General features: G+C 45.3%; 1 protein-coding gene across 2 annotated transcripts in view; it reads left to right on the forward strand.

Moving 5' to 3' along the window:
• The window catches only part of LOC144791380 (glypican-5-like), a 1,511,072-nt gene that overhangs the window by 807,641 nt on the left and 689,909 nt on the right, over nt 1-13,522 (forward strand). The window contains exons 5-6 of one of the 2 annotated variants that reach the window (XM_078666066.1): nt 3,910-3,969; nt 13,147-13,272. In XM_078666066.1, the coding sequence (XP_078522192.1) occupies nt 3,910-3,969; nt 13,147-13,272 (186 nt within the window). The remainder of the gene's footprint in view (nt 1-3,909; nt 3,970-13,146; nt 13,273-13,522) is intronic. The other variant, XM_078666067.1, reaches the window with a different exon arrangement.

Genomic DNA, 13,522 nt, shown 5'->3' on the forward strand with positions numbered 1-13,522 from the left:
TGGTCGAGTGTCTGTTCCGTTCTTTGACAGCTCGTGCGTGGTGATGTGTTGAGGATCGGGTTCTGGAGGATCTTTGTCTTGAGCGTGATGGTCTCTGTTTCGACGACTTGGCTTGACATACGTTTTCGAAGTGATTGTCTCTGCCACAGCGGTGGCAACGTTGCCCCATAGCTGGGCATTGGCCTGAATGTGGATAGTCCTGTCCACATCTGTAACAGGCTGAGTTGGGTTTGGTAGGCTTGACATGACGCGTTTCCCGTGATCTGTGACTAGTTCTGGGTCTTCGAGATGAGTAGTGGTAAGTTGATTTGTTCGATTTTCCTCGATCAGCCTGATGTTGTCGGTCCTTGTGGTTGTGAGCTTGAAGTCGAAAGGCCTGCTCCTTCTTATCCGATCGGTTCCCCTCCATTTTCTTGGCGTGATCCTCTGCTTGATCGTTTATGCGCGTCATTTCTTCAATTTCTGCTAGGGAATAGTGTTTTTTCAATAAGCGTCGTCGTAGAGATTCGGACTGACATCCCTCAATTATGCGCAGTCGCAGTGCGTCTTCCGTGTTGAAGTCGTCAAAGTTGCAGTGACGGGCTAGTCGTCGAATGCGCAATATGAAGTCACCCATCCGTTCATCTTTTTCTTGTGTGGCTAGGTTGAATGTATATCGTTCATAATCAAGGTTGTGCTTGTGTAAGAATTGTCTGTCAAGAATTCCTTTAACGTCATCATATGAGGCCGTGGCTGCGTCAGGCAGCTCCTTGATGAGTTGGGCAATGTCTTTCCCTATTAGATTGCGTAGGGCGATTAACTTCTGTTTGGGGTCCTGAACTTGCGACCCTGTCATGTAGTCCTCAAAGTCTTCGGACCAGGTTTTCCATTTGGGGCCCATGCTGCTGCCCGAGGTAAGTTCCAGTGGCGCTGGTGGCCTGAGGTATGACAGTCCCATGATTGATTGTAGCCCTGTGTTGTTCATTACAGCGGCGTTAGTAGGCGGGGCTTGTGTCGCTGGCGGCCCTGTTGCTGGTGTTCCTCCTGAATCACTGGATGAACTGGGTTGTAATGACATGCTCAGGAAGAGGGCTTGTGGTTATCTAACTTCGCCCTTTTTTCTTTTTTTTATTTTTTTTATTTTTTCAGACTTCCAGGTGCCTGACCTTAAGATGGCCGACACAGATGATGTGCATGAGAGGCTATGAGCAGTGCCTGACCCCAAGATGGCCGCCGTCTGGGACACGTGGTGCCAGGTATATTCTGTAGTTTATATTTGCAGGGCACTTGTAGGCAGGTTATTAATGAATTTAGGGTGACCGCTGCATTCAACATTCATCTCTTGTCAGGACTCACTCTTTTTGGTGCCTGGTCGCGTCGCGCAAGGGCTTCTCCGTCTTCGCGCCCTTTTTATGGCTCGTTGTGGCTGGGGCCGGTATTGCGCGGAGGCGGTGTGCTTCACCGGTCGCTTCTCTTGGTCGGCCGCCTCGTCCTTGGGCTCCGCTTTCAATGGCGGCAGCAGGCAGACGGTGAGCGCGCCTTTCCTTTTTGTTTCGCGCGCGTCTCCTCAGCGCGAGCTGCAGGCTCGCCGTGTTCGGCCGCTCACGAGCGGCAGGGTATGAGCGTTGTGGGATTTAGTATCAGGGATCCCACCCTCATCGCCAGTGTCGCTTCCCCCTTCAATAAAGACACGGGAGCCGGAGGTCAGTTAGAGCACGTCTTTATTGCTCATACTCTACCCCAAACTAAACTTCCTTCCACCCACTTCCTTCGTTCCCCACGCCCTTCCTGTGCTGCCTGTCCTGTCACATACAGGGTCAGGCAGCTACGTTACGACAACGGCTGCTGCCCGTCATGTCTGAGGCCATCCACACAACAATTTTATGAATGGAAAGAAGCCATGGTAATTAATATTATTTAAATAACAGCAGTAAACTGAATGTCCAGACAGGTCATGTGGAACAAGAGGTCGCAAACAAGGCAGGGTCGCAACAGGTTCCCTTTGGGGGTCACAGTTGTGACCCATGACAACCCATAATTGACGTCCATGGTCTCTGCTGACTCTCACTGAGTGGAGAAATCAACCAGATCTGACAAGCGGCTCTCCCAGAGCCCCCATCAGCACTGCGCTGCCACTCCACTTTCAGTGTGAGTAGAGAAGTCAGCTTTGGAGTGGGAGGTGGTGGGATGGCGCAGACTGTGGTGAGGGTGGGTGGCAGAAGGATAGGTATTTATATTTTAATTTGTGGGGGAGGGTAATGCCACAATTACTTACCACTAATCTTCATTACTCCAAGTGCAGTCTTCCTCACCACGTGAGTTCCCATCCCTCCATTCCCTGTTTGGCTATCAGCTTCATGCTGTTCGGTGGTGACGCTTGGTACTTGAACAGAAAGAGGGTGGGTCGTGCCTCCTCTTCTACTAGGTCTGGGGTGATGGAGGTCAGCCATGTTAGGGAAGGATGGGAGGACTAGAGCGCTAATTTGCTTGGAGGGTTCTTAGGAGAGCTGAAGCTTAGGGGTAGCTGGCCAGAGGCAATTTAAATAACAAATGTTTTACGTGTTATATATGGTTTCCGAATTATTCAGATGAATTTAAAGGCCATAAATAACTTAACATTTTAGATGGCTAAACTGTGACTAATTAAGATGTTTTTCAACTTGGATTCTGGATGATGTTATAGACAGCTCAAGCTTTGCTCATTCATTTGATGTCACTCAGAACCCCTCAATGATAAACATCATCATTATTCAGTTACTCATCTATAGTTTTATAAGTTTGTCACTCATAAATGTTTGCGCCTCGTCAGCGTTGCTATTTATCAGTGTACTGTGCTTACAAAGCATTTGGGGGTCATCATATACCTGCCAATTTGAAGAACAATCTCACTATGTGAGGAGGGGCGGGGACTGAAGGGGGCAGGTCCCCGTGCCGATAAGTAACTATGAGGCACTTTTAAACCCCACCCGGCCCCCTAGCCCTCTCCTCCCAAAATAAAGCTTGGTGAGGCTGGTGACGATGTCCCGGGGTGTTCTCATACCCTTTAATTGACGTTGGCAGTTCAAAGCCTTGTAAGACGAGCTGGAAAACCACTGTTTACAGTGGCTTTCAACTTGTTTTCCCTGCCACTGTGTGATATCGACTCCTCACCGGGAAACTGTGTGATGGGAGCCGATATCGTGTGTCACACGGTGGCACCGTGTGAGTTGGGAGATATGGTTATCAGCATTTGCAGCGAGTTGGCGCATTTTGTGGATCATCAGTGTTTAGGACTCACCAGCGTGGGTTGCTCATCGTTGTCTGCATGCCTCTAACCCTACAAAGGTTTCAGGAAGGGTTAAGCCAGTTGGTTTTCAAGCTTGTTTCTAATGAAGTAATTTTTCAGAGGTGAGAAATGTTTGCTTGGACGGTCGCCCCATCAATATGAATTTGGGGCCTTACTCTGGTAACAGAAGGTCAAAATGATTCTAAGGAGAGCCTGACATGTTGAAAATGTTCGAAGCTTATCAGTGTTGGTTGATCACCTTCATTTCGGGTGATTACCTATTATGAAGTGTACACACAATACATACATTTATACTATGTCGTTACAAGATTAGCAGTGTTTGATATTTAGCTCCAATGTCTTTTACTGATTCAAAATATAAACACTGGAATGGCTTGATTGTCTTTATTTTGCAATTAATCGAAGTATTGTTTTTATTGGCTCCTAATGTTGCTTCTATCTGCACTGCTTTCCTGACATGTTCTTTATCTTTGCTGTTAAACTGCGCATGTGCTTGAAAACCTTCTTTCAAATAATCTGTTCCTATTTTTTTGTTTCTTTTTTCCCCTTCCCATCCTATTGTTTCACTTTTCTCCTCGTATTTGCCTGCGCCTTCCTCTCTTTCTCTGTATTGATTGGCGATCTCACCTCCCGACCTTTCGCAGTTCTCTGCCTCTGAAAGCTTCCAAGAACGACAAGCCCAGAAGCTTGAAAAAAATATCTCGGTAAGACTGAAAAGAAGGGCTTGCTTTGCTGTGCCTGCATGATTCCACCAGCCTGTAACTAATACCATGTGGTATACAGTAACGTTTTTAGAGTTCGGATGCAGTGCTCCTTCACTGTTAGCAGTATATTAAAATAACTAACGAAGCCAATAATCGGGCTTTTGGCAAGCTACTGGCTTTCCCAAGCCTGTTTGCTTTGAATGCTCATTTATTAAAGTGTAGCAAAAGACATTCAAAGATGGCCACCACCATTCCATTTGCACACCAGAGCATCCATAGACAGCCATCTTGGAATATGTTTTGTAATACTTTGGTAAAAATCTTTGAAAATGGCACTCTATAGGTATGCACACATGCATGCCTGTGCTTACAAGGGTTTGAAGCCCATTTAAAAATGGGCACCACGACAGTGCCTGTGTCAGATACAAGTGGCAGCAAGAGAGCAATATCTGGAGAGATGTCTGGCCCCCAAAAACGAACATATGTTTAAAAAAGTGGATTTTTTTTCCAACTACACATTGGCCAACCTCACACTGAAGGAGGCCATTTTCCATATGGATGACAATATTGTGCAATCACTCACGCAAAAGGGCCTAAATAGCTGAAGCTGGCTGATCCAAGCACCATGTATTTGCCTTGGTGGGTAGAAGTAAAATGTGAATGACACTGTAAGAAACCAATTGTTGAAGAGGGCTGATTGAAAAGCCCTGTTTGCATAAATGCATGCGTATGCATTGTTTAAAACATTTTTTTGAAAAGCAAACGTTTTTGCCTTACACAAGAAAAATCAAATGTAGAAAAAGCTTAGTTTGCATCTGCGTTTTAACATTACACCAATTTCCTAGATGCAGAATATCTGGTTAAGATGGTTTTATTTATTCAATGTGAGGATTGGAATATGTCCCATTGAGGTTTTCATTTTGTTATGTTTTATTATGTTACGTCTCAACCCAGTTTCACTGGGGTTCCCGAATGCCGCCAGCGAAGTTACAAAATGTTGTGTTGTTGTGGGTATGCAGGATTTCCTTTGTTGGGCCTCCTCCTTCTGTACCAGATATTGGATTAGTAATGGTATGCTCTTACAATGTACTACTTATGTGCGAGTCTACCTTTTCAACTAATCGTGTCATCATTGAATGGAGTGAGTGTTCTATTGTGCCTGCCAAGAGCTGCACTGTAGTAAAATACATGCTGTTATTAGAGATTATCCGTCCTAGTGGGGCTTGTGTTGACTTGTGTACTGCCTTCTATCTGGAACAAAACTACTGTCTTTTGTATAACCGGCTCAGATGTAACTTAATAACATTCGCTCAAACAAATTGTGAACTACCTTTTCTCACCCTGTGAATGGTATGGGTAACAGGATTTGGGAGCTGATGGGAAAGCAGGTAAGTGAAGAGGAGTTCCCCCCAGGCCTTCAAGGCAGGGAATAACTGGCCATTGCAGGCACAGAGCGTCTCCCTGGTGGGACGGAAGGGTGGGGCCAGTTTTGGACTCCTGGGGGCCAGTTTTGTTACAGGTGGCCGGTTTTGCACAAGTGCTGCAATATCGGCCGTCTGTAACAAAAGCGGCAGAGGGAGGGGTACTTCCCACTTACACCCGCCCCCCTGCCCCTTGGGGGCCGGTCGAGCTGATTGCCAAGGCTGGTTTCAGTTCCCAGTCCGGCTTTGCCTCCAGGAGGTTGCTCAACTAGCAAGATGGGGTGCTGTAAGCAAGTAAAGGAATAGGGATGAAGACGTGTGCCTGCATCAGAGTTTGTGAAAGATTCCTGACCCTGGTAATGCCGGTGTGTGGGGAAAGTCGGGCTCAGAAACTGTGTGAGGAAGGCAGAATATACTGGGATGCTCTCACAGTTGAAAATTGAGAGCAATACTGCAACAAAATATACCATACTTGCAGCCTTCTGCTTGCTAAACCATTTGATAATGATCACTAAACATGGATGTTGAAAATAGCCATTTCTGCGTGGTCACTCCCAAACCTTTTGCCTTTACCTTCCACGTTTTGTTGAATTTGTTTTGGCTGGCCTTAGGATTCTGAGCATTTTACCACCATTAAACAGTACTAAAGTGCATGTGCTTTCGCCTCTAAACATTGTAATATTGGCTCATATGCAATTGGCATATTCAATTTACTTATAAGTCCCTAGTACAGTTCCCTAAGTGTGCCAAGGGCCTTTAAAATTAATGCCACTAGTGGGCCTGTAGCACTGATTGTGTCGCCCACTTAAGTGGCCCTTTCCACATGTCTCATGCCCGCCATTGCAGAGCCTGTGTGCAGTTTAAACTGCCATGTTGACCATGACAAATAAACCTTTTGCACGTTCCAAACCTTCCTTTTTATTACATATAAGTCACCCCTTGGGTAGGCCAGCGACAGCCCATAGGGAAGGGTGCAATGTATTTTAAAAAGTTGGACATGTACCTTTAAATTTTACATATCCTGATAGTGAAAAACTCTTAAATTCATTTTTCACTACAGCAAGGCTTGTATCTCCCATAGGATAACATTGGAATTACCTGATTACATTTTATAGGCATAAATTCCAAATGGGACGATATAACTGATTCAAGTTTGGTGTCTCTGGAATCCTAATTTAAAATACTGATTTATGGTGAAGTTGGGGTTTAAATTACAATTTGGAAAATGCCACTTTTATGAAAAGTTTTATAACACAGTAGGACAACCCACTTTTCTCCAAGGAATTGGATATAATAGTTAATTCACACAAAATATTCCCAGAGTAATTGTTTCAATACATTTTTTCAACATTCCACTGGCCACTTGAGTGATCCTGTTAATTGTCTCCAAATATTGACTTATAAGTACAGTCCCAGACATATTGATGAGAAAACATATATATTATATTTTTTTCAAATTTCATTGGTTAAGTTGTACAAATAAAAAGTGCAAGCCACGTTAAATACCTTGAAATTCAAAGCAGTGCATGAACACATTCAAATGTTAACACTAGCACCACCATATAATCCTTCTGATTTTCTGCTCTGTAATCAATATAGGGATTTATGGAAGTGCAGTTAATCCTCTTAACAAAAACAGTTTACCAAAATCATGGGTCCCATCAAATCAATTTTTAAAAATTCAGGTAATCAAAATGGAACTGATAATATGCCATAGCACAAATTGTAACAAATAGTGTTAAGGGGGATGAAGTGTCGATATTTTGGTCTCTAATGGCCCACCAGGTCCACAAAACCACCCTCAGGACTCAGCGTTGAGAAGAAATAAATCCTGCGAGTACTGATATAAACCCAAACTAGTAAATCCTGGGTAATCCGTGCAATACATCCAGTTAGTTTGTGAATCGCGTGCCCACAATCAAAGCACCTTCAAGTGACAGGACCACTACCCTACCAAGTGCAAAATCAAGTGCATCCACCAATTGAACCATGGTTAAAAATTAGTTAAAATGCACCCTGAAGTACCATGCAACAAATCCAGACCAAAACACAGTATGAAGCACCCAGTGTCAGACCTGTAGCCCACTATCTACAGTATTTCTGATGCGATTCCTTGCTTCCACACAATTCGGCTCCACATTGGATGCCAACTCTAGCATTTAAATCGTGCTGAAAATAAGGAACAAAACCTACATTAAGTAATAGAACACCATTCCCAATGTCTTTCAGCCATCACCACTGGAGTGCAACCACATCTTACCAATATCCGAGTTAGATTTGGGTCAAATTATCTACAAGGTAAGTGAAACAACATAAAGCTAGCAATGAATCCTTATAAACTAACACTCTCGATATGATCATGGTTGCAAATATACAAACTCCTGTGTAGGGACACTTACTTGTATTCCATATCGTGGCGTCCCTGATACTCCTCTGGTCTGACCAAACACTTTTCAAATTATGATATGAAAAGTAAGCGCATCTTAAAAGCACACTCTGGAAAGGTCCTGTATACATCTTCACAGAGACGCCAATAGTCAATCAAGAAACATATCACTAATATCCAACTGCATGAAATACCGCAGTCAAAGTGTATGGAAGCGTGGCTGTGGTATTTCATGCAGTTGGATATTACTGATATGTGTCTTGAAGAGACCTTTCAAGATCTCGGATGTACTGGGGCAAAGCTAGAAGACGTTGAGAACCGCTCGCAGAGGAACAATGTTTGTGTAACTGGGGTCCAAGAGAGGTTGGAGGGACCTGCAGCAGACCTTTTTTTCGAGGACCTTATACTCAAACAGTTGCAAACCAAGGGCCTCTCAAACTATTTCTCTTTTGAGTGAGCTCATCGAGTTCCGGGAACCCCCCTGAAGCCAGGTGCGTCACCAAACCCATTAATTGCAAATATATTCAACTACCGGGACCGAGACGCAATCCTCCAAACAGTGTGCAGCAACCTCACCAGTCAAACTCAACAACACCACAATTACCTTCTTCTCTGACTTTACTCTCAGATCCCAGAAGATGTGCTGCAGTTTTGTAGAAGTTAAAAGGGCCCTTAGGGGGATCAAATATTATATGACTTTCCTGCTCAACTGTGAGTGATAGCAAATGGAAAGATTGACCAGATGGTTAGAGGCCAGTTGGGAGGGGGGGAGGTCCTAGAACATCCCTGACAGCAATGACAGGAAAACAACACACTGGATCATTAGTGCGGATCCACCAACCCGCAATAGCAGAGATCGAGAAACTCGCTGCAACATCAAGAACGTCAAGTGTCTGAGCAGGAATCCCGCTGAGACTGGTTCGAAGGAGATGGGTGGGGTCGGAGACTTAGCGATTCTTCGTGTGTATTATTTATGAACAAAGGCGGTGACCTAAGACCTGCCCTTTGCACCTGTGACTGTGGATCATAGCAATCATGGGCAATTTGCCTCTACTGAAAATAGGAGATCATGGTAACACTTGACCTTTCGAATTTGAGTGGGGGGCTAATGGTGATAGCCACTATCACCTATAAGTTGAATGTTGGTGTGGTGCGACAGGCAATCTGCAATGTTGGGGGGCGGGCAGTTAAAATTACGCTACGCAGGGAGGCAGGGTGGGGGGTATGTTTGGGGACCTTGTTTCTTTTATTGTTTTGTTTGGTTTACAGCAAGCACTTTACACCACACTTTCACTATCATAGCTGTATGACACTCGACACATATTCCCGGTCCAACTGCCTGACTACACTAACGTGATGGGAAGGAGAGATGCGCCCATGACCTGCCTACACAAATGGCCATCGGGATAGACAGTGTGTGCATCTGAATTATGTCCTGGAATGCAAATTGCCTAAGGGACAAAATTGAATGAGGGGTGGTACTGCAATACATAAAACAGCACTACCAGGACGTTGTACTCCTCCAGGAGACACACCTAATGGGTAATGCCTGTAGGTATAAGGAGAGATGGGGGTACAAAATGGTTGCCCACGTGGGTTACACTACCAGCTCACGAGGAGTAGGAATACTAGTGAAAAGGATGCTGCCCCTCACTTTCCACCACACCTGGTCTGATACGCACAGGAAATACTTTCTGCTTATATCCCTCAATGTCTATACAACACTACTTTTCCTGAGTTGAGTGCTCTCCTACTCCATCTGCCAGACGGGGAGCTGCTGATGAGAGGAAATTTCCGCATGGCACTCTGTGATGTTAAAGACCGCTGGCCCCTCAAACAGACAACATTCCCTTGCCACCCGCTTGTAGACTTCCTCTCAGCCCCTGGCCTTGTGAACGCTTGGCATGCCCTTAATCCTATGACACAACACTACACATTCTACTGAGCGGCCCACGGTAGTCTTTCGTGCATCAACTATATCCTCACCCTGGAATAACAGCTCCCTTGCTTTTGAGAGGTACGCCAGTTAGTCAGGGGCATTTCCGACCACTCCCCACTGGGGGTTATCAATGGCCTAGGCTACAGGCAAGAGCGCCTGGCCATCCCACTTAATCCCTGGTATTTCACAATTCCTAGCATTAGAGAGGGCCTCCTGAAGGCTATAGAATGATACTTCTCAGAAAATGAGTCCTCAGTTTACTCCGCACAGACTCTGTTGGAGGTTTACAAACCGGCCATTAAGGAGCAGGGCCTCCCCTTAATAGTAGGGCACAGAAAGGACAAATAGCTGGTTATAGGTGCTTGAAAGGTTGATACTTGACCTGTAGACTAAACTGACAGACCAGGATCAAGTGGACGCTAGAAACACCCTGGGCCTCAAACTACAAGAATATAGAGACATGGTGTCAGAAGCCATCAGGGCCAGACATAGGGCAATATTACATTGCCTTAATGAAGTAGAGGATAAGGCAGGAGCGCTCATTGCATGGCTTGACAGGTGGGAGTGGGTGGACTGCTGGGTGCTGAAAATCCAGACTGATGAAGGTAACTGCGAAAGATGAATACAGGGAGTAGCTGAAGCTTCCGCCACATACTACACCCACCTATATTCCCCAGCTGTGACCGCTAAAGAGAAGAAATCCTGTGAACCTCTGGCCAATATATGGCTGCCTACCCTCATGAGTTAGGACAGAGTGCTCCTGGAGTGCAGTCCCACCAAGGAAGAAATCCTCCGGGTGTTACGTGATTTGAGTTCAGGCAAAGCCGTAGGCCCCAACAGCATACCTGTTGCGTATGTACAAAGACACTCAGGAACAGTGTTCCATAGTCATCATTCGCAAGGGAGGTAAGCTGTGCTCCGTATAGACCTATTTGGCTTCTTAACACCAAGATTTAAATCCTAGTTAAACTATTGGCCTCCCGGCTAATTCAAATCATCTATAAACTTGTTCATCCTGATCAATCTGGCTTTATGCTGGGACGCAGCACTGCTCTCAATTTTCGGCACCTCCATGGCGTTTTGGGCCAGAACGTCAGACTCCAGGAAAACATCTTAGTCCTCTTGTTAGATGTCCGTATGGCCTTTGACATGGTTGAATGGCCTTCTCTCTTTGGACTGCTGACCAGCATGAGCTTTGGCCTGAGATTTATGGCATAGATACGGCTCCTCTACACCAAACCTTTGGCGCAGGTAATCGTCAAAGGGGGCACTTCCAGGGTCTTTGGGTTCCAGCGTGGTACTAGACAGGATTTCCCACTCTCACCTCTGCTCTTTGCTCTCATACTAGAACGCTTGGTAGCCTAGATCAGGATCGATCCACTGGTCCTTGTTCTGCATTGGACTGAGCAATGATAGAACAAAGTTTTGCTTTACGTGGATAACATTCTGCTTTATGTAGCAGACCCTATATTTACGCTCAACAGAATAATGCACATACTCACCTTGTTTTGTCACTTCTTGTGATATACTATTGACTGGACAAAATCCATAATCTAGGTACTGCATGGACAGACGCCCATACTGCCCCGGGGGTGCGAAGCTAAGATCACTATAGACGGGTTCCAATACTTCGGAATACATGTCAACAATGACCCAGACCTGTTCTATCATAAAAATCTACAGCCTCCATTGGCACGATTAAAGAGCGATGTCGAGCACTGAAGGTCCTTACTATTATCTCTGCTCGGCAGAGCTGCACTGTTCAAAATTAAGGCCTTGCCCTGTTTCCTCAGCGCACTACCCAATGAACCTATTACGGTCCCTGTGACCTACTTCAAAGCCATAGAGAGCAAAGTCAGACCACTGATATGGGTAGGGGGGGCATGCATAGCACTCAATAAACTGACAAGAGGATGGTATGATGGAGGGATCGACCTGCCTGACTTTAAAAAATACTGCTGGGCAGCATAGCTCACTGGCATTAATCAATGTGGTCACCTCCCGGTGGATGAACCCACGTTTCGTATGAATCGACAGGTCGTGCTACCAAGGGGATACCTTAGGACCATCTACACCAGCCCAAGACATATAACTCTCCAGTGGCCCACAGTGGTCACAGTTAAACTCTGGCACATAACACTTAATGCACTTGGTTGGAGGAACATGATGACTCGGGCAACTGTCCTGTAGGACTCTGACAAATTGGGCACCCTGGGGACACAACTAGGGTTCGAAAAATGGGACCTTATTAGTCTCTCCAGAGTGGGGGACCACTGGTAGCAAGGAAAGGTCATCCCCTTCAATGACTTGCAACAAGATTACTAGCTAGCCCCCACTGAGTCCTTTTAATGCCAGCACACACGGCATGCACTCTGAGCGGCACTTCCTCAGGGGCTGGACCTCCCTGAGGTTTCGCCCCTAGAGGACCGGTTGCATGATGACATCATATTTTGCAGGACGTATTCCCTCAGGTATCGAAAACCGATCAATAACTCACACTCTTCTACACTTGCAGGCACAATGGGACCAAGATCTGAGGGGTTTGGAGGATGATGAATGACCCAAAGCCCTGGCGTCCCCAAGGGATGTGGTGATTAAGGCTGGGTTTCACTTAGCTCAGCTCAGAATTCATTCTCCATAGGTCTTACCTTGAATGAACCACCATGGTAAAAATGGGCAGGGCAGCAGATGCAGCCTGCCGTAGACAGCATGGCCTGGTGGGAACCTTCTTTCATATTATTAGATGCCCTGTGAAACAACATTTATGGGAGTCGGTGGTGGCTTGCATGAATGAACTATGCGGGAGTGAGATTGAAATCTCTGCTAAATGATGCCTGCTAAATATTTGGAAGGAAACCAACCTAAACCACATGGAGTAGACCTAGATGACCTTGGGTCTGACGACAGCCAAATACAACATTGTGTCTCTGTGGAAGGTGGCGTCTGCACCATACCTGAGAGACTGGAAGTGGGACATGGACTGGTGCATTGTGAATGAGAAAGTGATATACGAGGGCCGGGTTGTCCTGGGAAATGGTAAAAAATATGGGGCAGATGGAACGACTAGAGATGGGACCCCTGTACATCCCTCACTCCAGCTGGTGCTGCTTCAATTAGTCCTCATGACTACAACTTTGGTACCCTGGTTTGTGACTCAGGGGAATGGAAGTTGTGTTCAATGATATGCAATCTGTAATCTTGCCGTGTAGGGGTTTATTGCTTGCCATGATTCTAATAAAAAAGATCTCTACAATACATTCTTCAGTGCAGGATTCAGAAATCATCAAAGAGATTTTCTAAGTGTTTACAGCTAAATGTATTCATTAAATAATGCAAGTCAACGTTTCTGTATGGGGTTCTAGTCTTATTTTAATGTTTGATAAAAAAGGGTACATTATTTAGTTTTCACTTTTAATATTCCTATATTTTAGGGAATTTATCAGCAGCATAAAACGATTGAGAACATTTTACGCTTCCATAGCTGAGCGGCTGTGTGATGGGGACTTGGTAGTAAGGGACAGTTCCACCTGCTGGAATGGACAAGATGTTGTGGAAAGGTAAGCATTAAGATTCATTGTACATTGGGTGAGAGTATCAATCTGGTGACCTGTGTTTTTGAACATTTGGAACTAGCTTTCATAACATACAGAGCCATCTAGGAGAGCATATACTTATCTTGATTATCTTTCTACTGTAAGATGATTGTGTGTAATCAGGAGCAGCAAAGGTTTGCGACTGGATAGTTCAAGTTTCAGAAGATGAGAAACTATCACACACTCTTTGTGTTGCATCTCAAGAATTTAGGAC

The sequence above is a fragment of the Lissotriton helveticus genome, chromosome 11 (genome assembly GCF_964261635.1).
Source record: "Lissotriton helveticus chromosome 11, aLisHel1.1, whole genome shotgun sequence".
NCBI lineage: Eukaryota > Metazoa > Chordata > Amphibia > Caudata > Salamandridae > Lissotriton > Lissotriton helveticus.